The sequence below is a fragment of the Oreochromis niloticus genome, linkage group LG7, assembly GCF_001858045.2.
Source record: "Oreochromis niloticus isolate F11D_XX linkage group LG7, O_niloticus_UMD_NMBU, whole genome shotgun sequence".
Lineage (NCBI taxonomy): Eukaryota > Metazoa > Chordata > Actinopteri > Cichliformes > Cichlidae > Oreochromis > Oreochromis niloticus.
The window spans coordinates 32,355,955-32,380,725 of NC_031972.2; the positions used below are offsets into that span (position 1 = coordinate 32,355,955).

General features: G+C 41.3%; 4 protein-coding genes across 4 annotated transcripts; 2 read left to right on the forward strand and 2 right to left on the reverse strand.

The window, feature by feature from the left end:
• Positions 1 to 344: 344 nt before the first annotated feature.
• On the reverse strand, positions 345 to 1,426 carry LOC109202988 (endonuclease domain-containing 1 protein-like). The gene is made up of 2 exons (XM_019362005.1): positions 1,241 to 1,426; positions 345 to 761 (listed from the first exon to the last, which is right to left on the reverse strand). The coding sequence occupies exons 1-2, from the start codon at positions 1,424 to 1,426 to the stop codon at positions 345 to 347; spliced, it is 603 nt and encodes a 200-aa protein (XP_019217550.1).
• Positions 1,427 to 1,738: 312 nt separating this feature from the next.
• LOC112847249 (paraneoplastic antigen Ma6E-like) lies at positions 1,739 to 4,607 on the forward strand. The gene is made up of 3 exons (XM_025908448.1): positions 1,739 to 1,766; positions 3,727 to 4,202; positions 4,242 to 4,607. Exons 1-3 carry the CDS (start codon positions 1,739 to 1,741, stop codon positions 4,602 to 4,604), a joined length of 867 nt encoding a protein of 288 aa, XP_025764233.1. The 3' UTR covers positions 4,605 to 4,607.
• A 3,494-nt stretch (positions 4,608 to 8,101) lies between these two features.
• LOC100695370 (tripartite motif-containing protein 16-like) lies at positions 8,102 to 10,558 on the forward strand. The gene has a single exon (XM_013268574.3). It carries the CDS (start codon positions 8,510 to 8,512, stop codon positions 10,217 to 10,219), a length of 1,710 nt encoding a protein of 569 aa, XP_013124028.1. The 5' UTR covers positions 8,102 to 8,509; the 3' UTR covers positions 10,220 to 10,558.
• A 9,957-nt stretch (positions 10,559 to 20,515) lies between these two features.
• Positions 20,516 to 23,046, reverse strand: LOC100695106 (tripartite motif-containing protein 16-like). The gene has a single exon (XM_003440200.2). It carries the CDS (start codon positions 22,988 to 22,990, stop codon positions 21,293 to 21,295), a length of 1,698 nt encoding a protein of 565 aa, XP_003440248.1. The 5' UTR covers positions 22,991 to 23,046; the 3' UTR covers positions 20,516 to 21,292.
• Between the last annotated feature and the right edge of the window lie 1,725 nt (positions 23,047 to 24,771).

Here is a 24,771-nt window from a genome sequence, read left to right on the forward strand (position 1 = left end):
ATGATAATAATACTTATGTGATGTAACACAAGCTTATAGGAATCATGTTATATACTTTTCCACATTTGAATTCAACAGTTCAATCTTTCAAATAATGGACAGATATTTGTGAAATCATGATACATTTGTGAATGTATTTTAACAATCTAAATATGCATATGTACAGACAGATACATTTAATAAACATGAAAATTATGTTATATTACATTACAGTGATTTAACGTTAATTGACATTTGAAATGTGAAGTCACAGTCTATTTACGTAACTTTAATGATATTCTAGAAGAACAGAACAAAACTGTAAAATGCACAGTAAAATACTTTTATATTAGGATTTTTTTTTTTTACAGTTTAGGAAAGTAATTCTGGTTAGCTCCAGCTTCGAACGTTGGGCAGCAGTAAGCAGTCCAAAGGTACTCAGGAACAGTCACCCTGTCATTGATCTTGGGTTCATTAGACTCATAAGGAATGACTTCAGTGATAACATACATTTTTGATGTGCAGACTTTAAATCTCTCTGCCATCTCATTTTCCAAAGTGTTCCAGGGGCCACTATTGAACTTTTCCATTTGAGGAACAATATTTGTCAGGGTGAAGGTAGCCTCTTTGTTTTCTTTTGTCTGTTGGTGGCCGCTGGGGGTGAGGTGGCCTCTGGAATAACCAGAGTGTTTATAGTCTTCACTGACTGCCTGGCTGTTCTTCACATTTTGGTCAGGATGTTTTTGGTACACCATTCCCGTGTTGACTTTGTCTGATACCAGCTGAATGACAAAAAAGACTTTATTTCTTTAGAAGCTACAAAGATTATTTATCATTCTTCATACTGTGTGTGCAAATTGTCTTTCAGTGTGAGTTTGTGGGAATGTGTAACACTGAGAGCATACTGTCATACTGCACAGTCATGTCATTTTAAAATGTGAGAGAGCAAATAAAATCCTACAACCTTTTTTTAACCATCATTTTATTAAAGATCATCTAATTTTGTGTATGTGTTCTTCTTTATCCTGTCCTGTTATTTATTCAGTTATATTTGTGTTATTTAAGTTATTACATTATATGTGGTATAGTATGACAATATCTAAGGCAGGACAGGCAGGAGGAAAATAACTGCTTTAAATGTGTTGCATATTCTTACAGGTGATGGAGAACAATGTGGCAGTAAAATACAGAGAATACACACACGCAGTTCAAACGCATGACTGTCTTTGAACATCACACGGTGATATTTTACACAGCTTACCCGTGGTTCAATCATCCATTTTGTATTTTTGGGCCTAGGTCCACCTCCAGGACTGAGTATATACGCAGAGAACAATGGTATACGACGGTTTCTGTCATACAGGGTGGCAAAGTGGTATTGATTTTCATAGCGCTGACATAATGCCTGGTAGCCGTCTACGTTTCTGCGTAGAAAAATGTAATGCATGGTTTAAAGTCAGTAGTGATCTCTCCATAGAAGAGAACACTGATTAAGTTAAACAGTGATAAAAAAAAAAAAAAAATCAATTATCTACATCCTTCCTTTGAGACAGCTCTCACAGCAAAGTAGAAGGTAGCCTGAACCTTTTTCCTGAAAGTGAGGGTTGGAGTTAAATACTGTCAGCATCTGGGTGGTGGCAGTGATGGTGGCTGGTACTAATGCAGATAGATACCAAACACACAGTCTATTGTTTAACAAAGGACAGTGTAAGCATTGTAACATAATGTTTTACATACAAACTCAAAAAATATGCAAACCATGTTAACTGTATGCCCAGAGAGCCAAAGTGAGTGAATGAGTATGTATGGGGCCCCATACTCAGCTGAAAACAAAAGGAGACAGAGCCTTCTGTTCAGTGGCCTCCAGACTCTGGAACTTTTCTCTCTTCCTTTCGATTTGAGACTCTGTGATCTCTTTAAAAAAATGAGTTAAAAACAAATGTTTTAAATCTGCTTTCTATTAATTTTGCTTGTTTTTTTTCCATTGTTGGGTCTTGTGAAGCACTTTGTGATTTTATATCTTGAAGGCTGCTATATAAATAAAATTTTACTTACTTACTTAATATATACAGTCTACTATACAGTTTAAAGTGTCATATCAAGTAAAAAGCAACTAAAGAAGAAACTAATGGAAAAGACAACAATTTCTTAACCCTGAGATGTATTTTAATTTTTCCATAGTTTTTCAAATTTTTCATTTCTACTAAGTTTTAATGAACACCTTCTGTTTCTATACATAAGTTATTCAGTTCATTCTTTTATAAAAAAAATTATTTTACAATGAATGGTTACTTGTTTACTGCTATAGTTTAGGACACTGACATAGTATAGTCTCTGGTATAGTGCGTACACTGTTCACTGTTATAGTCTGCTCAGAGCGCTACGCTCCCACTGCTGTAGATATACTCATAGGACTCTGTAGATCTGTATATATGTAGCACATCTGTACATTTGTCTATAGTCCATCTGTATATTTGGTCTCTGTACATAATCTGTTCATAACTATTCCCCCATTTATACTACCCTTATCTGTATATATCAGTATATCCATACATTTGCCTGTAGTACATCTGTATACTTGCTTAACTTAACTGTATAATTTCTCTTATTGCACTTCTGATTAGATGCAAACTGTATTTCGTTACACTGTATTTATACATGTGTAATGACAATAAAGTTGAATCCTAATCCTAAAGATACCACACATAAACAAATTCAAGTTAAAAAGCTTGTTCCACCGTTAAATGTCTCTGATTAAACTGATGACACTGAACACTAATGATGAGGTTATGAGGTTTAATATGATTTTTATCTAAAACCTGTTGGGGGTTTTTTTCTTTTTACTTGAGCAAAAGAAATTTGTTTTCATCCGTGTCAGTCTTATAACAGAGTCATGGAGTTGGCATCAACAGAAAATAAAATCACCATGAGAAAAGAACGCCTTTAAAGTTCATCCAGTAAACAAAAAGGACTGCTCATCCTGCAGAGTGTAGTCAGCTGCTTTGCCTACATGTCAGATAAATGTAGACAAAGAAGCCAGTTGAAAAATGACACTTCAGGTAGATGTTTGAATGGAACAACTGAAAACTTCTTATCTATTTTTGACCACATTTGCCTGTGAACTCACAGTAGACACAGTATCTACTCTGTGTTAAGTGTAGGCTGTGTGCAGACAGGAATAGGACCCAAGGTGCAGACTCCGGAGACCAAAGGTGAACTCAAAACAGCTTTAATACTGAACTCAAAAAGGGGTAACATAACATGACTGGAAAAAATCAAAATAAACTTAAACCAGAGGACTAACAGAACACACAGCTAAGTAAACGGTAGATCGCGACAGCGAGCACAGGAAAACACAGGGCTTAAATACGCAGAGGGAGTAATCAGGGAACGGGCAACAGGAGGGAAACACAGCTGGGGCAAATCAGGACTAACGAGACAAAGAAGCATAAACTGAACACACTGAGAAAAGACAGAGACCTTCAAAGTAAAACAGGAAACACAACACAGACTGAACTTAGACACAGACTGACTGGACACGGGAATATAGCAACTAAGGATACACAGAGACGCGAACTAGACAAGGGGATACAGCTGACAGGGGAGACAGAGCAACTAGAGATGACAGAGACATAAACCATAAGACAGAACTCAAAGAAACCAAAGACTAGAAATTATAACTAATATAACAAACTCAAAAACCCTGGGTCAACGACCCAGGCCTCCTAACAGTACCCCCCCCTTAAGGGCTGGCTTCCAGACAGCCCAAACCAGAACCACCAAAAACGAAAAAACAACCCAACCAGGGCGGGCGGTGGGGGAAACAGGACGGAGGGCTCGAAACAAACCAAACACAACCCCAAAACCAAAACGGAAAACACTGGAGCCCAGAAAACAACCAAACAAAACCAGGCACACGACAGTTCCAAAAAAAAGTTCAGGGGGCCGGCCCGGAGGCTGACGGCACCAAAGTCCAAACCTGGGTAGTTCAGGAGGCCGGCCGTGCGAAAAGCAACGGCGGCAAGGCAAGCGAAGAAGGTCCGGAGGCCGGCCACGCAGAGGGCAGCAGCGGCGACCCAGGCGAAGGAGGTCAGGAGGCCGACGGCCCAAGAGCCCAGAAAACAGTTCAGGGGGCCGGCCGAGCGGGAGGCACCTGCGGCAACGGAGCAGGTCAGGAGGCCGGCCGGGCGGGAGGCACCGGCGGCGACGGAGCAGGTCAGGAGGCCGGCCGGGCGGGAGGCACCGGCGGAGCAGGTCAAGAGGCCGTCCACGACGGCGAGGACGCCCAATCATCGGCCTGGAAAGCGGCCGGACAGGACGTGCAGGCCGGACAGGCCGGACAGGACGTGCAGGACGTGCAGGACGTGCAGGACGGACAGGCCGGACAGGACGGACAGGCGGAGCTGAAGCCGAAGCCGGATCAGGCGACGGCGAGGCAGAAGCCAGAGCTGGACCAGGCGACGGCGAGGCAGAAGCCAGAGCTGGACCAGGCGACGGCGAGGCAGAAGCCAGAGGCGACGAAACAGATGGTGGCGCTGCAGGCGACGGCGTGGGAGCCGCAGGTGGTGGCACTGCAGGTAACGGCGTGGGAGCCGCAGGTGGTGGCACTGCAGGCAACGGCGTAGGCGCTGCAGGCGCTAAAGCTGGGGCTGGACCAGGCGACGAGGCTGAAGCTGGACCAGGAGACGAAGCCGGAGCTGAAGCCGGACCAGGCGAGGACGAAGCTGCAGGCGACGAAACAGGTGGTGGCACTGCAGGCGACGAAACAGGTGGTGGCACTGCAGGCGACGAAACAGGTGGTGGCACTGCAGGCGACGAAACAGGTGGTGGCACTGCAGGCGACGGCGTGGGAGCCGCAGGTGGTGGCACTGCAGGCAACGGCGTAGGCGCTGCAGGCGCTAAAGCTGGGGCTGGACCAGGCGACGAGGCTGAAGCTGGACCAGGCGAGGACGAAGCCGTAGCCGTAGCTGGACCAGGTGACGGCGTGGGAGCCGCAGGTGATGGCACTGCAGGTGACGGCGTGGGAGCCGCAGGTGGTGGCACTGCAGGCGACGGCGTGGGAGCCGCAGGTGGTGGCACTGCAGGCGACGGCGTGGGAGCCGCAGGTGGTGGCGATGAAGGCTGGACGGGCCCTTCGGACCCTCCAGCGGAGGCAGAAGACTGGACGGGCCCCTCGGACCCTCCAGCGGGAACAGAAGGCTGGACGGGCCCCTCGGACCCTCCAGCGGAGGCAGAAGGCTGGGTAAACGACTGAGGTGAGAACTGAGCAGGTGACTGAGCCGATAGGTGAGCTAATGTTCGAGCTATGGATAGAAGTTTAAGTTCTATTGACTGTTGTAACGATGGTAGTAATGGTGGGTTAGGTGGTGGATTAGCAGTAAGCTGAGCTAGTTCCCCTGAGCCTCCAGAACCTGAAGAAAATCGCTGGACGGGCTCGCCTGAGCCTCCAGCGAGGTCAGAAACAGGTGCAGGTACCTGCCGGATACCTGCCTCTCCCACCCGAGGAGAAGGTACGGGTGCCGCGACAGGCACCGGAGCAGGGACCAGCTGGACCTCAGCCTCCCTCACCTGAAGCACTGAAACAGGTGCAGGGGAATGCTGGGCCCGAGCCGCCCTGGGAGCAGGAACACAACTGGGCGAAGGAGCAGGGTCAGAAAACACAGAATCCTCTAAAATGTTTTTTAGCTTCCTACCACCACCATGTGTAATAGTCTTAACAGTCTCAGTTTTAGCAGTGTTCATATGATTGTCTTTTTCCAGCTTAGAGGGAGCAGAATGAAAACAGTCATTATAACTCACCACGGGGAGTGGCTCAGCAGAGACAGAGTGGCGACTGCGTGAACGTCGCTTTCTCCGGGAAGTGGGAGGTGGCAAACTGGGCTGCGAACCCTCCAAAAGACCGGGCTGCGACGAGGAAGCAGAGAGTTTGTGAAGCTCAGAACGTGGCAGACCCAAAAACAGAGCGAAGGATTGCAGCGGAGTGAGTCTAACGTCCGGCGTCACGTAATCCCTCTTCCTCCGCCGCTTAACCTTCTTGTCGGACTGGTAATCCAGGGGTGGAGGCGGAGGTGTAGCGACTGGAGAGAATGAGCACGTGCTCAATCTGATCGCCCGAGGCATAGGCGCCGGCTCGGCCATGGCCATGGCAGTTTGGAGGCTGCGGGGCCCTCCAAAAGCCAAACGAGACCCATAAAAGGGTGACTGGAGCTCCTGGGCATGCTTAGCCTCCTGCCTCACGCTCTCCTTGAGGAAGGCAGAAACTGCGGGTCGCCGATACCAAACGGAGTCTGCTGGGTCCATAGTATGGTCGCGATCTTCTGTTAAGTGTAGGCTGTGTGCAGACAGGAATAGGACCCAAGGTGCAGACTCCGGAGACCAAAGGTGAACTCAAAACAGCTTTAATACTGAACTCAAAAAGGGGTAACATAACATGACTGGAAAAAATCAAAATAAACTTAAACCAGAGGACTAACAGAACACACAGCTAAGTAAACGGTAGATCGCGACAGCGAGCACAGGAAAACACAGGGCTTAAATACGCAGAGGGAGTAATCAGGGAACGGGCAACAGGAGGGAAACACAGCTGGGGCAAATCAGGACTAACGAGACAAAGAAGCATAAACTGAACACACTGAGAAAAGACAGAGACCTTCAAAGTAAAACAGGAAACACAACACAGACTGAACTTACAGACACAGACTGACTGGACACGGGAATATAGCAACTAAGGATACACAGAGACGCGAACTAGACAAGGGGATACAGCTGACAGGGGAGACAGAGCAACTAGAGATGACAGAGACATAAACCATAAGACAGAACTCAAAGAAACCAAAGACTAGAAATTATAACTAATATAACAAACTCAAAAACCCTGGGTCAACGACCCAGGCCTCCTAACACTCTGTAAGAAAATGAACTGATTAAATGCTGCTCATGCATGGCTGGAGGCTGAGGTCAGTTTAAAGTGACGTCACTCCAATCCATTCTTCTTTTGCGGCTATAAATAACCTTTATCAGATTTGATGGTTTTGTTACAGACTTTTCGAAAAAGTGTTTTGCTTTTCTTCCACAAATGTGGGGATTAAATTGTGTTAAAATGTACAAAACAGTGATGTCATGTTTTGTGATGAGGACCCAGGCACAGAGAGACTTGATGAATTTAAGAATCTTATGATTTAATAAAGAAATTTACAGACTTGCATAGAGATGGTAAAATTATTGACAGGGGATTTCTTTAAATCACCCTGCCGTTCTTCAGCTGAGACATCTGAGTTAGAAAACACAAACACTGCAGAAGTTTTTCACTCGCGAGTGGGCAGTCATGGAACGCAGGATCTGCGTCTCATCACTGTCTGCGTTCTTTATTTATACAGTTCTCTCTGTGTGTGTGTGTGTGTGTGTGTGTGTGTGTGTGTGTGTGTGTGTGTGTGTGTGTGATACAAAGATAACAACGTAACTCAGAGCAGTGGGTTTTTCCCTTTTCTACATCTGTATGTTCTTGTAAAAGAGCTGAGGTTTCACTTCTCTACATCTAAATGTTCTCTGAAAACAGGAAGCGGTTATTTGCTGAATAGGTTCATCACAAGTTACTAGGTGAAAAGTCGCGTAGACATGTGCTTAATGAAAGGATACATTTCATGTAGCTGATCACATATATACAATTTTCCTTTCACAATTATGATGACTGATAACGGAGACGAAGACAACAGACGACGAGGACAGGGAGGAACAGGGGTTTAAATGCACTAGGGAGACAGTCAGAAAGAACTCGGGACAACTGGAGACATTTAAGGATGCAGGGGTTGACAGAGCCGGGGAAGAAGTCTCATCGTGACGAGTAAAGTTGATCTTGCCTGGCTGGACAGCTCTCCGAGTGCTCAGCACCCCCAAACCTCTGATCCTAGAATCGCCCCTGCTCCTCTTCCTGATCATCCCAGATACACCCCATGATGGCCGTGTCATCCGCAAACTTCAGAAAATGGCATAATTCAGAGTTATAGCAGAAGTCAGAGGTGTACAGGGTGAAGAGAAGAGGGGACAGCACAGTTCCCTGTGGTGCCCCTGTGCTGCTGACCACAGTGTCAGATGTGATGTCCTTCAGCCTTAAACAATAAGTGTTAGTCTTCACAAATATGTAACATTTATACATGCCTTAGACTTCAAACCAAAAGGAAAATGCTCACCTGGTAAAGATTTGGTGTTTGAAATTAGGTGCAGTTCAATCACTGTCATAATAATAATAAAAATAGTAACATTAGGAGAGCAAGAGAGTTCCAAAGCATTCTCAAATATATTATTATGATATATGGATGCAATTACAATAACCTAAATAAAATATAAGCAAAGCTTCCTCTTGTTTTTGGTGGAAGATGATTTCTCAAGCGTTTCCAGTTACTGAGGCAGGAATGCATAGCAATGCACTTACAACATACTAGGTCATTCAAACCTGTTGATCCTGTTTCTGGAATCTATCAGAATATGTAAAACCCTCCTCTTTTGTTCTCTCTCATAACTGAAAAATATTCATATGCATTCACTGACACTTTGTCTATGGGGAGAAATGGCACAGGAAGGATTTAAGATAGCTGGTAACAAACTCTGCTGCGCGATCTGTTTGGATCTACTGGAGGATCCTGTGACTATTCCCTGTGGACACAACTACTGCAGGGACTGTATTAAAATTCACTGGGATGGACAGGATCAGAAGCACATCCACAGCTGTCCTCAGTGCAGACAGACCTTCATACCGAGGCCTGCTCTGGTGAAAAACACCATGTTAGCAGAGTTGGTGGAGGAAGTGAAGCAGACTGGATTGTATGCTGCTCCTGCTGATTATTGCTATGCTGGACCTGAAGATGTAGCCTGTGATGTTTGTAGTGGGAGAAAGCTGAAAGCCTTCAAGTCGTGTCTACACTGTGTGGTCTCTTATTGTGAGCGCCATCTACAGCCTCATCATAAGGTAGATGGATTGAAGAAACACAAACTGGTCAACCCGTTCAAGAACCTTCAGGAGAACATTTGCCCTCACCACAATGAAGTGATGAAGATTTTCTGCCGCACTGATCAGCAGTGTATCTGTTATTTGTGCTCCATGGATGAACATAAAGGTCATGATACAGTCCCAGCTTCAGTAGAAAGAACTGAAAAGCAGAAAGAGCTGAAGCCATGTCTGGAAAAATTTCAACTAAGAATTCAAGACAGAGAAGAACATGTTAAGGTGTTTCTGCAGGAAATGGAGGCCATTAATCAGTCAGCTGATAAAGCTGTGAGGGACACTGAGAATACACTTCAACAACTATTCCTTCTCATCAAGAAAAACATTTCTGATATCCAGCAACAGATCAGATCCCAACAGAAAACTGAAGTAAAACGAGCAAAACAGGTTGTGGAAAAACTGCAGGAAGAGCTCAGTGAACTGAAAAGAAAATATGCTGAACTGGAACAGCTCTCTCACACAGAGGACCACACTCAGTTTCTACACATGTTCCCTTTGTTCTCAAATTTGACTGAATCTACAGAGGTACCTTTCACTAAACGTCATCCTCTGCTGTACTTTGATGATGTGCCGCCTGCTGTATTAGAGGTAAAAAATAAACTACAGGATGATCTTCAGGAAGGATGGCAAAAAGTTTCCCGCACAGTGACTGATGTAGACGTGTTGCTACCTCAACCAGAGCCCACAACAAGAGCTGAATTCTTAAAGTTTTCAACTCAGCTCACACTGGATCCAGACACTGTAAACATGCGGCTGTTATTATCTGAAGAGAACAGAAGAGTAACATTTGTGAGTAAAAAACAGGCATATCCAGGTCACCCTGAAAGATTCATGAACAGGTCTCAGGTCCTGAGCAGAGAAAGTCTGACTGGACGTCATTACTGGGAGATAGAGTGGAGTGGGTTTGGTATTTACATAGCAGTCGCATACAAAAGCATAAGCAGAACCGGAGATCAAAGTGAATTTGGAAACAATAGTGAGTCTTGGGCATTAGAGTGTTACAGTGGTAATTATTCACTCAGTCATGACAAAAATTGTTATAGGTTTACAGGCCCTGAGTCTTCCCAAATTGGAGTGTACCTGGATCACAGAGCAGGTATTCTGTCCTTCTACAATGTGTACAGTGTGTTCGACACCATGACACTTCTTCACAGAGTCCAGACCGCATTCACTCAGCCGCTCTATGTTGGACTGAGGGCTAGTCACTTCTTAGGATCAGACTCCTCTGCTGTGTTTGTTTGAGTTTGAGTAGGGAGAATGAAGTAATTACTTTGTGCTTTTCTTGTGCATTTTTTAAAATTAAATATATAACCCTTGGTTGGTTGCACCCTTGAATGTTAAAGAGGACATGGAGAAAATACATTTGCATGCATAAATAAATGTAATAAAATAATTTTAAAAAATGTCATGCTTTGACCAGAGATTTAAAATTGAAAAATTAAAATTTCATTTTCTGTATCTTTTGAACAATATTTTGCTCATCATTACAGTTTGTTATAGATGAAATGCAGTTCATTTTATTTTGTTCCATTTTTTACTCGTAAATATTTTCATAAAATGTTGTAGTAATGTATCCACAAGTTGATCGCCATTATTAAATAAATTTGCTTTAAAAATTTATGTTTCTTAAATGATGTGTGTCTGTTTATTTAGAACCATGAGTATTTTGTTCCATGTTTTGAATAACCAGTGGAGTTTTGTTGTTTCATTTTCTTTATTCATGCTTTTAGTTGCTCCATAGCATAGTGGTTTTTCTTTTTTGGCGAATGCATAGCAATGCAATGGAGCCTAAACTTTTCTTAAGTGAGCAGTATGGAGTAAAACCACTGCAGGAAGAAACCCCTCTAAACTGACCCTATTCACAAAACAGATAAACACCCCGATGTATCTTAAAAAATAAGTGTACTTTCAAATAAATCTCATATGTTTTTCGACATTCGGGGTTTGCAGCCATTCAATGTTCAAGACCAGTTAGGTCCATAAATATTTGGACAGAGACAACTTTCTTATTTTGGTTCTGTACATTACCACAATGAATTTTAAATGAAACTCAGATGCAGTTGATTTGCAGACTTTCAGGTTTAATTCAGTGGGCTGAACAAAAAGATTACATAAAAAAATGTAAGGAACTAAAGCATTTTTAACACAGTCCCTTCATTATAAGGGCTCAAAGTAACTGGAAAAATTAAACAACTAAAAATAAAATGCTCATTTGTAATTCTTGGCTGAAAACCCTTTGCTGGCAATAACAGCCCGACATCACCAGATGCTGGGTTTCCTCCATTTTAATGCTCTGCCAGGCCTTTATTGCGCCATCTAGAGGCCATCTATGTCCACTGTGAGCGACCATCTTTGAACAGAGGCGGTGGTTTACGACACCAACTGTCTGCCATCTATAATCCAGTTTTGAGTTCCCTCCCCAGACGCCTTAACGCCCACTCACATCCTGGGCCATCTGACCTCAGGAATTCACATGACAAGGTGGGGCCAGGTTTCACAATGAGCTCACCCGAAACCCTGGCTGATTAGGTCCCACACCCGCTTTCACACACGTCTTCAAGCAGCTTAAAGAAGTCCAGACGCTTTTCTTTGTAAACTCCTTTGAATATTCCACTGCTTTCCTTTAATAAACTCCTGGGTTGCTTTGACTGTATGTTTTGGGTCATTGTCCATCTGTGTTTTTTTAAACAAACAGTTTTTATAACTTCACAACAATATTTTACATCTGCATGAGCTAAATAGTCTCAATAAAGAAATGATTTGAATTGTCCACCTATTTTTAATCCTGGCATAAATCACAAATCATTGTTTGATATTTTAATTCCCCCCCAAAGAGGGTAGCACTCCACATTGTTGCTGAACACAAGAGTAATTTCAACTTGTTGGAAAGAAGAGTTACTCAGCAAGCAGAGGAAAGAAGAGGGAGATGGGAGGCTGTTTATAGTACTGTCTTTAAGATATAGACTTCATTAGTATTATAGTAAAATACATACACTACACTTGCATACAGTCAAATGTGAGTGGTGAAACACTGAATGAGCTCAAACTTCATCTGCTTGGAATGAAACTAAGCTAGAAAAAACCTTTCATCAGAAATAGTACTTAGAGCTCTGCCCAAATACTTCATACCAAATACAAAGAGATGATATTGACTCATGCTCTCGTTTCTTTTAAATGCTGTTTGACAAACTTGAAGGCCTGATTGGTTTCTCTTTTTGTTGACTCGTGGACTTCTGAGGCTCTGGTAGAGTGACTGTCTGCTTGATGGTGATTTCCCTAATCAATGATCTATTTGTCCTTTTTGTTCTTTTTCACAAATGAACTTTACAGATTTTTTATACCGTGGTCTTTGTCTCAGTTTTACTATCATGGCCTTTTATTGGATTGTAAAAGAACCACGCCAGACCCGGCGACTTGTTTATGCTTTTCAGCATCTTTAAAAAGTGTATTACCATGGTTGCTATTACAAACACACGAACAGTTGGAGCTCTACAGCCAGCCGCACATGTCACCACCAACACCAACAGACAACAGACAGACAGCACAGCTTTTTATGCCGGCGGGGCATAATTGCAGATGCCGTGCAGGTGCGTCCATCTCCTCTGCGGTGGCACCACAGACCACGCTCTGCCACAGGGATATTTTTTTGAGTTAACTTCAATAATTACTTCCTCCAAACCATCAATGTGTCTTTTAGACCCCATTCCTACAAAACTGCTCAAAGAAGTCCTGCCATTAATTAATTCTTCAATCTTAAATATGATCAACCTATCTCTAATAATCGGCTATGTACCACAGGCCTTCAAGCTGGCTGTAGTTAAACCTTTACTCAAAAAGCCATCCCTAGACCCAGCTGTCTTAGCTAATTATAGGCCAATCTCCAACCTTCCTTTCATATCAAAAATCCTTGAAAGAGTAGTTGTCAAACAGCTAACTGCTCATCTGCAGAGGAATGGCTTATTTGAAGAGTTTCAGTCATGTTTCAGAGCTCAGCACAGCACAGAAACAGCTTTAGTGAAGGTTACAAATGATCTTCTTATGGCCTCTGACAGTGGACTCATCTCTGTGCTTGTCCTGCTAGACCTCAGTGCAGCGTTCGATGCTGTCGACCATAATATCCTATTAGATATGCTGTAGGTATTACAGGTACTGTACTGCAGTGGTTTGTATCATATCTATCTAATAGACTCCAATTTGTACATGTAAATGGAGAGTCCTCTTCACACACTAAGGTCAATTATGGTGTTCCACAGGGTTCGGTGCTAGGACCAATTCTGTTTACATTATACATGCTTCCCCTAGGCAGCATCATTAGAAGACATAGCATAAATTTTCACTGCTATGCAGATGACACGCAGCTCTATCTATCCATGAAGCCAGGTAACACACACCAATTAGTTAAACTGCAGGAATGTCTTAAAGACATAAAGACCTGGATGGCCGCTAACTTTCTGCTTCTTAATTCAGATAAAACTGAGGTTATTGTACTCGGCCCTGAAAATCTTAGAAATATGGTATCTAACCAGATTCTTACTCTGGATGGCATTACCTTGGCCTCCAGTAACACTGTGAAGAACCTTGGAGTCATTTTTGACCAGGACATGTCCTTCAACGCACATATTAAACAAATATGTAAGACTGCTTTCTTCCATTTGCGCAACATCTCTAAAGTTAGAAATATCCTGTCTCAGAGTGATGCTGAAAAACTAGTTCATGCATTTATTACTTCCAGGCTGGACTACTGTAATTCTTTATTATCAGGATGTCCTAAAACCTCCCTGAAAAGTCTTCAGTTAATTCAAAATGCTGCAGCAAGAGTCCTGACAGGGACTAGAAAGAGAGAGCATATTTCTCCTGTTTTGGCTTCCCTTCATTGGCTTCCTGTTAAATCCAGAATTGAATTCAAAATCCTGCTCCTCTCATACAAGGTCTTAAATAATCAGGCCCCATCTTATCTTAATGACCTTGTAGTACCATATCACCCTATTAGAGCACTTCGCTCTCACAGTGCAGGCCTACTTGTTGTTCCTAGAGTATTTAAAAGTAGAATGGGAGGCAGAGCCTTCAGTTTTCAGGCCCCTCTTCTGTGGAACCAGCTTCCAGTTTGGATTCGGGAGACAGACACTATCTGTACTTTTAAGATTAGGCTTAAAACTTTCCTTTTTGCTAAAGCATATAGTTAGGGCTGGACCAGGTGACCCTGAATCCTCCCTTAGTTATGCTGCAATAGACGTAGGCTGCCGGGGATTCCCATGATGCACTGAGTTTTTCCTTTCCAGTCACCTTTCTCACTCAGTATGTGTTAATAGACCTCTCTGCATTGAATCATATCTGTTATTAATCTCTGTCTCTCTTCCACAGCATGTCTTTATCCTGTTTTCCTTCTCTCTCCCCAACCGGTCGCAGCAGATGGCCGCCCCTCCCTGAGCCTGGTTCTGCTGGAGGTTTCTTCCTGTTAAAAGGGAGTTTTTCCTTCCCACTGTCGCCAAAGTGCTTGCTCATAGGGGGTCATATGATTGTTGGGTTTTTCTCTGTACCTATGAAGCGCCTTGAAGCGACTTTTGTTGTGATTTGGCGCTATATAAATAAAATTGAATTGAATTGAATTTTTGTGCCTATGCATATGTCCTTCAATTTGGTTCGGCACAGGTGGGTCCAGTAAAGACACATTCTTCTTCATTCTCAGCTGAGTGAAGGTTTCCCCAAACTTATAAACAATATCTTTGCACGATGACTTAAACTAGCACCATTGGAGAACAATGGGCTGTGAGGTCAGTTTATCAATCATGTATATGCAAATTGTCATGACCACTGATCAACAACCACCGATGAACAATCTGACACTTTCTGACTTCGATCTTCAACCCATTGGTAGGCAGCTCTGAACACCACATTCAAAACACCTTGGATTTTGTTGAGAAGGTGAGAAACGCCATTATGGAGGCAGATGAAACAATGTTGTAGTACGATGTTACATCTCTCTTCACTTGTGTTCCAGTCACTGAAGGATTGGAGGTAGTTCATAAGAGATTACAGGATGACCCCAATCTCAGCAACAGGACCACTTTCGGCACTGACCAAGTGTGTTTGCTTTTGGAACTGCGTCTTAATTCCACCTATTTCACATACAAGGGTCAGTACCACAGGCAGAAACATGGGTGTGCCATGGGTTATACAGTTACACCCATTGTGGCCAACTTGTACATGGAAGAAGTGGAAAAGAGGGCTTTGATATCCTACCCTGGAACACCACCGAGTCATTGGTTCAGGTATGTGGATGGACATACATCAGCTTACTATATTTATCCAAACAGACTGGACCAATTATGCTTAACTGAATTAGAGACTTTAACAATTTCTTTTATGCAAGAATGTCTCGTGCTGATATACCTAGTCTTTTTTTCAGACTACATGTAGCTGTCCTCTATGTCAGCTAAGACATTTACATTTATGTCATACTTATGTTTTCTTTCCCATTGTTATAATCATTACTTACATTTTGATTAGATACCTTGAGTTTGTAAATTATCACATTACACAATTGGACTACAATGTATCCAATTCAGGGTCACAGGAGGATGATGTCACGGCTGCCGAGGCGAGCCGTGTGGTGTTGGAGGAAAAGGAGGACCCAAAATGCAGGCAGTGACTGATGATTCGAGTGACATTTATTTACAAATGGTGGAGTGGCAAAAACAGGCAGTGAGGGAAGAGAGTTAACAGAACAACCTAAACTGGGAAAACTAAATAACAAACCAGAGATCATACGAACAGGGTGAGCGGCAGAGAGACGCAGATGAGGAGCAGGACACCGTGGAACACAGACGAACCGGCAACAGGCAGGAGAACACACAGGGTTTAAATGCACATAGCAGCAATCAAGGGATGAGCAACAGGAGGGGAACACACCTGGGAGAAATCAAAGCTGACGGGACAGGGGAACGTAAACTGAACACACTCACATGAGACAGAGACCTTCAGAATAAAACAGGAAACTCACAGACACAGAACCAGACAAGACACTGAACTAAACAGGCAGATTAACAAATAGACAGTGTGACACCATAGACAGACAGAACACAGAAGTGGAACCAGGGCAAGCAAAGAACAGAAACCTAACAAATGGCAAATCATAACAGAATACATACTCAGAATAAACAAAAGCATAAGGAAACACAAAACGCTGAGTCGGCAGACTCAGGATCATGACAGATGAAGCCTATCCCAGCTGCTACAGGACAAAGGCAGGACAGGCTGCCAGTTTATCACAAGGCGAACACAATACATGTGACAGAAAATGCACTTCAATGTTTGATATTTGTAATAATTATAATGTATTTGTAATAATAATCATAATTATAATTATTATAAATAACATATTATTTAAGTTTCTTTATAAATACATGTAGATTTTTTTTATAACCCCTAGAATATAAACCTGAGCTGTTTCAGATTCTGAGCTCTGACCTCAGTGACCAAGCTGTGTCCAGCCCTTTGCCACACTTTTTGCCAGACAGGAAGGAGAAGCCAATCCCCAGGTAACTCAAAGAAAGATGTATTAATATAACATAAAACAGAACTTTGACCTTGCAGTGTTAATATGTGTGCACGCCATATAAACATTGGAAGGTGTAATAGAAAATAAATATATTTAATGAAGAAACAATATTGGACAATAAGTAGAATATATTTAAAGTAGTGACTGCAAATTAAACTAAATCAGAATCAGAAGACTTTATTTATCCCCAAGGGGCAATTAACAAACAACCGAGCAGCATACGTTGAAGATAAGGACAATAAGAACAGGCAATAGGAGTGAAATATTAAATACACAGAATATACAGTACATACAGTTTTAAAATTTCACAGTTTTAAAATTAAAGTGACTGAAGGTGAATAAATAACTGCAAGTGACTAAAAGTGAATAAAGTGTCAGTAGTGTAGGAAGAGTGTAGTTTATGTTTCTGGTGTGGGAAATGTTCTTATCGGCTGGAGTTGAAAAGCAGAGTGGCTTTGGGGACAAAGGTGGCTCTCCTCCTCTCAGTCCTACAGGAAATGCAGCGGAGGCGTCGCCCAGAGGGGAGCCATTGAAATGCGGGGTGAAGAATGTGAGAGGGGTCATGGATGATTTTGGCTGCCAGTCTAAGGGCCTGTTGGCTGAAAACCTGTGCCAGAGTTCTGACAGGCAGGCCAATAATTTTAAAGCGCACTGATGCAGTGTGCTGCAGTCTGTTCTTGTTCTGAAGGCTGAGGGAGTGGAACCAGCAGGTGATGGAGAAGGTCATGATGCTTTCCAGGAAGGCATAGTAGAAAGTCATCATGATGGGTGTGCTGACTCCAAAGGAGTTGAGTTTCCTAAGGAGGTATAGCCATTGGTGGCACCTCCTGAGAATCTCCTCTGTGTTGGCAGAGAATTTCAGGAGGTTGTCAAAGATGGTTTGGAAAGACACTTTGTCTTTCTACTCTTCTCCACAGTCCAGACATTCTCATTCGCTCTGTGTCTGACTGAGGGCTTCTCATTTCTTAGGTGCAGACTTCTCAGCTGTGTTTTGCAAGGCTGAGTAGGCAGAAGCTGCTACAGAACCTAATTGAACTGCTGTTTTTACAAGTTGCGACTCATTTGTTTTTCCTGCTTCTTTGAGTTGGCACTGTACTTCAAAGTTAATCAACATTAATTTAATTTAAGAATATGCAGTGTTTTGGGGGGGGGGGGGGGGGGGGACATATTTGTATTTTTAACTATACAAATATGTTCAGAAAATATGATACATGTATAATACATTGCTGATCAGACATTAAATAACAGTACATTAATAAAACGTGTGTGTGTGTGTGTGTGTGTGTGTGTGTGTGTGTGTGTGTGTGTGTGTGTGTGTGTGTGTGTGTGTGTGTTCACCTGATGCTAATCATCCTAGTCATGGGCTCACTGCTTAACTGAGTGGTTGAGCTTCATTCAATGCTGGGATGTTGAGGAACACAGTCAGTAACTGCAGCTCTCCAGTTACTGTTCTCAAAGTTGTGTTGGTCGCCAAGGACCACAGGAAGGATTCAGTGCATGGGAGCTGGGACATCGTCACAGAAGAAATAACATACTGTGGACTGTTTGCACTGCTTGTTCTTTATTTGACTGTAAATAAACTCAGTTGCCAACTCAGAAGGTCCTGCAATTGGGTCCTGCTTTCCGAAACCTGACAACAGTCACAACAAAGATATACGGTTGTGGTCCAAAATTTAAACTCATTGTGGGCATAAATATTGTGGTAATTTGGAGTTTTTAATAATTTCTTTTCATTTTTCTTTTTCCAGGATGGAATGATACCACATCTTTAATGAATTTAAAAAAACAAGAAACAAAATTAAGCAGCTGAAGGTTGTAGAAATGGAAAGTAATAATGGTCCAAAATAACTTCTACATTAGGCTAGAAAATGACAATGTGAAGTTTCTGTAACACTAAATTAAATAAGTTTGTGAAATGAAACAAATATAGATACTAAAGTTACACAAAAGTCTTCCAGTCTAAATGACCACATACATGTCATTTGGCCTAACTCTCTAAATATTTAGGACCTTCATTGGGGCAGACATTAATCTAGTTTTAATACTGAAGACATGGTTAATATTATGTAACGGTCATAGTTAGAAAAATGTTGACTATGTTTCTTCATCTCTGCTTCTGTCATAACTAATCTGACCACTTGAGGGTGCTGTCAAATCTAATAAACTGTACATCCAAGGGCTATGTTTACATACAAATTATTATGGCAACCATTTACTGGAGATATGTTTAAAATAATCAGGCATTAAAATATGCAGTTCCATTTAAGCAAATTAAACTGAGAATGTCCTTCATTAATTTTCTGTATATTAATTATTAATGTCCAGAGGTATCCAATGTCATATGACAAATCAATCTCACACAGTTTTCATACATTCATTTTTACAGTAACAGACAATCCAACATTACATTTTCACATCAGTTAACAGGCTCACCTCAAAGTGATTATAACAAAGAAAGCTACCTGTTACCTTAGCATAAATGACTTAGTAGTAATTAGCATTAGGTGTCGCTGTAGTTTACCAGTGTTGGCTACCATGCAGTAGCATATTTCGGAAAATGACTCAGAGAAGGTAGGTTATCAAATCTGTACAAGCAAGTTACCTAACAGGTAACTTTTAGTGTCAACTTCCCATTATGTACTTTTTTTGTCCTTGGGGTTTTCCACAGTTTCAACAGCTTTATTCACAACCAAATTTACAAGTTAGTGATCTTCTTCAGCCCTTGGTTACACAATGGTGCACATTTAAATGCCTTACAGACACCAATTATTCTCTGGTATGCAGTCATGTGAAACTATTTTTATTAATGGGCATCACGTCACCTTCGTGTGTGTGTGTGTGTGTGTGTGCATGCCTATGTTCCTCCTACACTGATAAAAATGAAATTGCAGTCTAAAAAAAAAAGGTGCTCTGTGCTCAGGAGCCTGGGTTTAAATCCACTGCTCTGCTGAGACCCTTCTCTGCGAAGCGTCCATGTTTTCTCTTGATACTCTGGCTTCTTCTTCTTCCCTCTGTCCAAAAACATATGTGTTAAGTTAACTGGCAATTCTAAGTTGCCCGTGGTTGTGAATGTGAGTATGAATGGTTATCTCTGTGTTTGTCCTGTGATAGACTGGTGACCTGTCCATGATTTTCCCCACCTTTTGCCCTGGATGGATAAATATTAACACTTTATATTAAGAATGCAAATCATATACTTAAGTCATGCTGAAGTCATGCATGACTGCTTATGACTGCATGAATTAATGACAAACATATCAAGAATTCCTATTGGTATTCTTAAGAAAATGTCCGGTCACTGCTGGGATAAGGAAGTCGTCTGTTGAGAGTGACCTGGGTGCACTGAATGTTCCGTCCTTTGGAATCTTTGGACTCCAAGCATATCACTTCTTTCAATCAAAGCTATTGTGTTTTTCTGAAAGCTGCAGACTGTAAAACAATGGAGTCTTGGCACACCCGAGTCATAAGAACGATTTTTTCTAATCTGTTTCTGCACTTTATTCAGACTCAGAGTTGACATAAGTGCAGTTGCTGCTGAAAACATGTGAAGGAATTTTCTTTTCCAAAGACATTCTGTCAATAAAGATCTAACAGAATCAATCATGGCATCGGTAATGATAAAAAGTTCTCAAATATTTGCAGTGATTTAAGTTAAAAAATAAATACATTAAAATGTGTCTAGTCCTGGAATAGGCTGGCAACGCCCATATGGAAAAGAAATAGAGAAAACTTATAAAAGACTTGCATCAGATGTGGCCTACTACATATAGTGAATCATATAAGGCTTATATGATTTACTCATGAAAGTGGCCACTTTCATAAATTGTTTTAGTAAGTATCCGAAACATACAAGTTTCATTTATATAATTTTTCTAGGGATCTTATATCTGTTTTCACTCTTGTATGCTTTTCATACAAGTTTCACACAAGACAGATACAAACTTTATAAGATTTATATATATCTTTTCCATATGGGCGTGTACAGATGAGAGACTCCAGTCCTCCTGGGACCATGAATTGGACAAGGATGGATGGATGGATAAAGCTCAGCTAACAGAAAAATAATTGCCCATTTAACCTCCCACAGTCAAAAGAAAGTAAAACAGACAAATAAATTTTAATTGAAAAATGCATTTTTTCACTGTAACTGCAGGATGAGCTGCTACAGCTCAATACTTGATGAACAAATAAACACTTGGTATTCATTTAGTGTTAAATAAAATACAGATTTACTTATTGGCTGATTGTTAGCATTTTTCTTAGCATATTTACATAGTTGCAAATCAAACACATTTGATATAATTCTACAAGGGTCCACAAATCCATCAATATTATTGCTGTAATACAAACAGACCAATTAACTATAACCTGTATACGAGATCCATGCTCAAGTCACCAAAATGAAACTGTCACAATTTCTATTACATGTAACATATCTATTACAAATGATGTCATCATAAGCAAAAATATGCTTTCAGTGTTACTATTCTGAGATCCTGGTGTGCAGTGAACCAGGTTAAACAACAACAGTTAAACAAATGAAAACGGTGTGTATTTTATCATATTCATTTTTCTATGGTGTGTGCATAAGAGAAAAGGAATCACTTCATGAAACTATTGGGTTTCCACACAATGTGCAGAATATTAAAAGAAAAATATCATCATACTTCTGCCCGTAATGTTTAACTGGCAGCTGAGGCACAGTGCCAAAGATCAACAGTGGAGAAAAAAGGCTTTAACTTGAAACAGAAACACCTTCATTCTGTAACAGTGTCCATCTGCTCCAGCTCACTAAACACAGCAGACGAGTCTGCACCCAAGAAATGATAAGCTCTAAGTCCAGCATACAGTGGCTGAGTGAATGTGGCCTGGACTCTGTGGAGGAGAGTCATGGTGTCAGAGACGCTGTAGAAAGACAGAACACCTGCTGTGTGATCCAGGTACACTCCTATTCTGGAGGACTGAGGACCTGATAACCATTCACATACTCTTTTATGACTTAATTCATAGTGACTGGAAGAACACCTTAACGCCCAGGACTTATCATTATTTCCAAATTCACTTTCATCTCCTGTTCTCATGATGCTTTTGTATGCCACTGCTACGTAAATACCAAACCCGCTCCACTCTACCTCACAGTAGTGACGTCCAGTCAGACTTTCTCTGCTCAGGACCTGAGACCTGTTCGTGAATCTTTCAGGGTGACCTGGATATGCCTGTTTTTTATTCACAAATGTTGCTCTTCTGTTCTCTTCAGATAATAACAGCCGCATGTTTACAGTGTCTGGATCCAGTGTGAGCTGTGTTGAAAATTTTAAGAATTCAGCTCTTGTTTTGGGCTCTGGTTGTGGTAGCAACACATCTACATTAATCACTGTCCGCGAAACTTTTTGCCATCCTTTCTGAAGAACGCCCTGTAGCTTATCTTTCACCTCTGATACAGCAGCCGGCACATCCCCAAAATACAGCAAAGGACGGGCTGTGGGACATCGTGACTCTGAAGATTCATTGAGATCTGAGAGCAGTGGAAACATATTCAGAAACTGGGTGTGATCCTCTGTGTGAGAGAGCTTCTCCAGTTCAGTATCTTTTCTTTTCAGCTCATTGAGTTCCTCCTCGAGCTCTTCCAGAAGCTCGTTGACTCGATTTATTTCAGTTTCCTGCTCGAATCTGATCTGTTGCTTCATATCAGAGCTTCTTTTCTCAATGAGGAGGATCAGTTCACTGAATATTTTCTCAGTGTCCCTCACAGCTTTATCAGCTGACTGATTGACGGCTTCCACTTCCTGCTGAAGCAAATTCACGTCTTTTTTTCTATTCTCGATTCTTTGTTGAATTTTTTCACGACATGGATTGAGCTCTTTCTCTCTTTGAGTCCTTTCGGCTGATGCTGGAACTGTCTCGTGGGCTTTATGTTCATCTATGGAGCAGGCATAACAGATACATCTGTTATCAGTGCGGCAGAAAATCTTCATTACCTCATTGTGGTGAGAGCAGATGGTATCCTGAAGCTTCTCGGAGGGGTCGACCAGTTTGTGTTTCTTTAATGCATCTACATTATGGTGAAGCTGGAGGTGTTGCTCACAGTAAGAGACCAGACACTGCAGACAGGATTTGATGGCTTTCAGCTTTCTCCCAGTGCAGACATCACAGGCCACATCTCCAGGTCCAGCATAGCAATAATCAGCAGGAACAGCATACAGTCCAGTCTTTTTCAGCTCCTCCACCAACTCTGCTAACATGGTGCTTTTCTTCAGGACAGGCCTCTGTATGAAGGTCTGTCTGCACTGAGGACAGCTGTGGATGTTCTTCTGATCCTCTTCATCAAAATGCCTTTTAATACAGTTCATACAGTAGCTGTGTCCACAGGGAATAGTTACCGGATCCTTCAGTAGATCCAAACAGATTGAACAGCAGAGTTTGTCGCCATCAATCTGAACTCCTTGATCAGCCATTTCTCCTCTCAGAGAGTGAATAGTTCTGAGCGGAGAAGGAAGGATTCAGACTCCCATAAAAGTTGACGGGTAGGTTTGAAAAAAGATAGGTGAATTTCTTTCAGTCCACACATGCGTGAAACTTGCTTCATACGTCAAACTGATGCCTTGATGGCTGAAAAAGATATGCATGTCCATTTCTCATCAAAGATGGTGATAAGTTGTCTGCATAAAACCAAAGGCAAAAACAGATTTCACACATCATATATGATATAAGGAGAAACTCATACACACATGAGACAAAAATATTAGACATAGTCAATTTTTATTAAGGAAAATGATCCAGAATTACACATCTGTCAGTTTTCTGTGTAACTAGTGTAAAAGTGGTTAGTGCAGTCTGACATGTTATGGAATCTCTAGCAACTGATCAGGCAGATTAACCTTGAAGTAACCAAACGACTTGTCTCATTTTGGGGGTCGTTGTATTTTATACATAATAGATTTTAAAACAGCATGATTTGCGTTTATCATATATATACTGTTTTCATTTTGTGTGACAGGTTCATTAAACCTTTAATTCATTTTTATGCAGTTAAAAAGAATTATTGATCATCTAGTGTCATTTCAACACCAAATTAACTCTAAAATACTTTAATCAGCAACGAATTAAAGCATTAATTAATTTATGCACGCTTGTATTTAATTTGGCCACCAGAGGGGAGTAAAACATAACTACAAGAAATCCTGCTACTGGGCATGTATCTATATCGGTCATTTCATCAAGTTCCATCTAGTATGAAATGTTAAAAAAATGCAAATAAGATGGAATTCACAGCTGGAAATCGTAAATTATTTCTGAGAAGTAGAATATTAAAAATATCTATATAACCTAAGAAGCTGTAATTGGCAAATGCTGAGAATTTCGACTTAGACTTTTTGACCACATGAGAACTAAAATAAACAAGAAATATATAATTATTACAACTAAAATGTAAAAATGACTCATAAAATTCAAAAACAATTTGAGAAAATGCATCAAATGAAAGTAGGGGTAGATTTTCAGATGGGTACTCTTAGTCATCCCTATGTATGATGTATCATGATTTTGCCTCTATATGATCTTTTGACCTGTACACTAAATTTGGATTTGACCTTGCTAGTAACAGGAAATTTGCAACACTGAAAGCAAAGTTACATGTTTTAAGAGTATATAAAAATACCCCAAAAGTGTTCTGTTTAATTGTATTTTAGAAAATACTTTTGAAAGCACTGTAACTCATTCTCAAGTCATAATAATAATTCAAGTTATTATTATTATTAGGATTGGTTGTGGAGACAGCCATAGACAGAAAACAACAATCTGCACGACATAATATCTTGGGTAAAAACCAAAAACACTCACTGTAATTAACCACAACCATTTTTACAACATAAAACAGATTTCAGCTGGTGTTTAAGAGTGATCTGCTTCTCGACTGCCACTTATCTTTATCTGTATTTATTTCCATCTCTTTTTATTCTATTTTCACCTCCGCCTATTTTTTCTTTGTGTGTCTCGCTGGGAGACTTGTTTAACAAGTACCTATAGATAATCAGGTTCCCTTCTGAAAGACAGAGAGAAAAGCACAGAGAGAAATGGAGACAGATATAGAAATATAAATAGAGAGGGTGGATTTGCATTTGGTGTGCATGCCTGCACATCATAGAAACTGTAGAGTGAGTCCTCATGAAGTGTCCTTAGGCAAGACACTGAACCCCAGTTTTTTCCTCCTGCATCATCAAATTGTATGTGAATGATA

Bases quoted from the DNA above. Each gene is read 5' to 3' on its own strand.
- LOC100695370 (XM_013268574.3), top strand. From the start codon at position 8,510: ATGCATTCACTGACACTTTGTCTATGGGGAGAAATGGCACAGGAAGGA.
- LOC112847249 (XM_025908448.1), top strand. From the start codon at position 1,739: ATGTTAACTGTATGCCCAGAGAGCCAAA. The intron at 1,767-3,726 runs GTGAGTGAATGA...CCCCCCCTTAAG, and splicing joins TGTATGCCCAGAGAGCCAAA to GGCTGGCTTCCAGACAGCCC. The intron at 4,203-4,241 runs GCCGGCCGGGCG...GCAGGTCAAGAG, and splicing joins GCGACGGAGCAGGTCAGGAG to GCCGTCCACGACGGCGAGGA.
- LOC109202988 (XM_019362005.1), bottom strand. From the start codon at position 1,426: ATGCATTACATTTTTCTACGCAGAAACGTAGACGGCTACCAGGCATTA. The intron at 762-1,240 runs GTAAGCTGTGTA...TTTGTCATTCAG, and splicing joins AATGGATGATTGAACCACGG to CTGGTATCAGACAAAGTCAA.
- LOC100695106 (XM_003440200.2), bottom strand. From the start codon at position 22,990: ATGGCTGATCAAGGAGTTCAGATTGATGGCGACAAACTCTGCTGTTCA.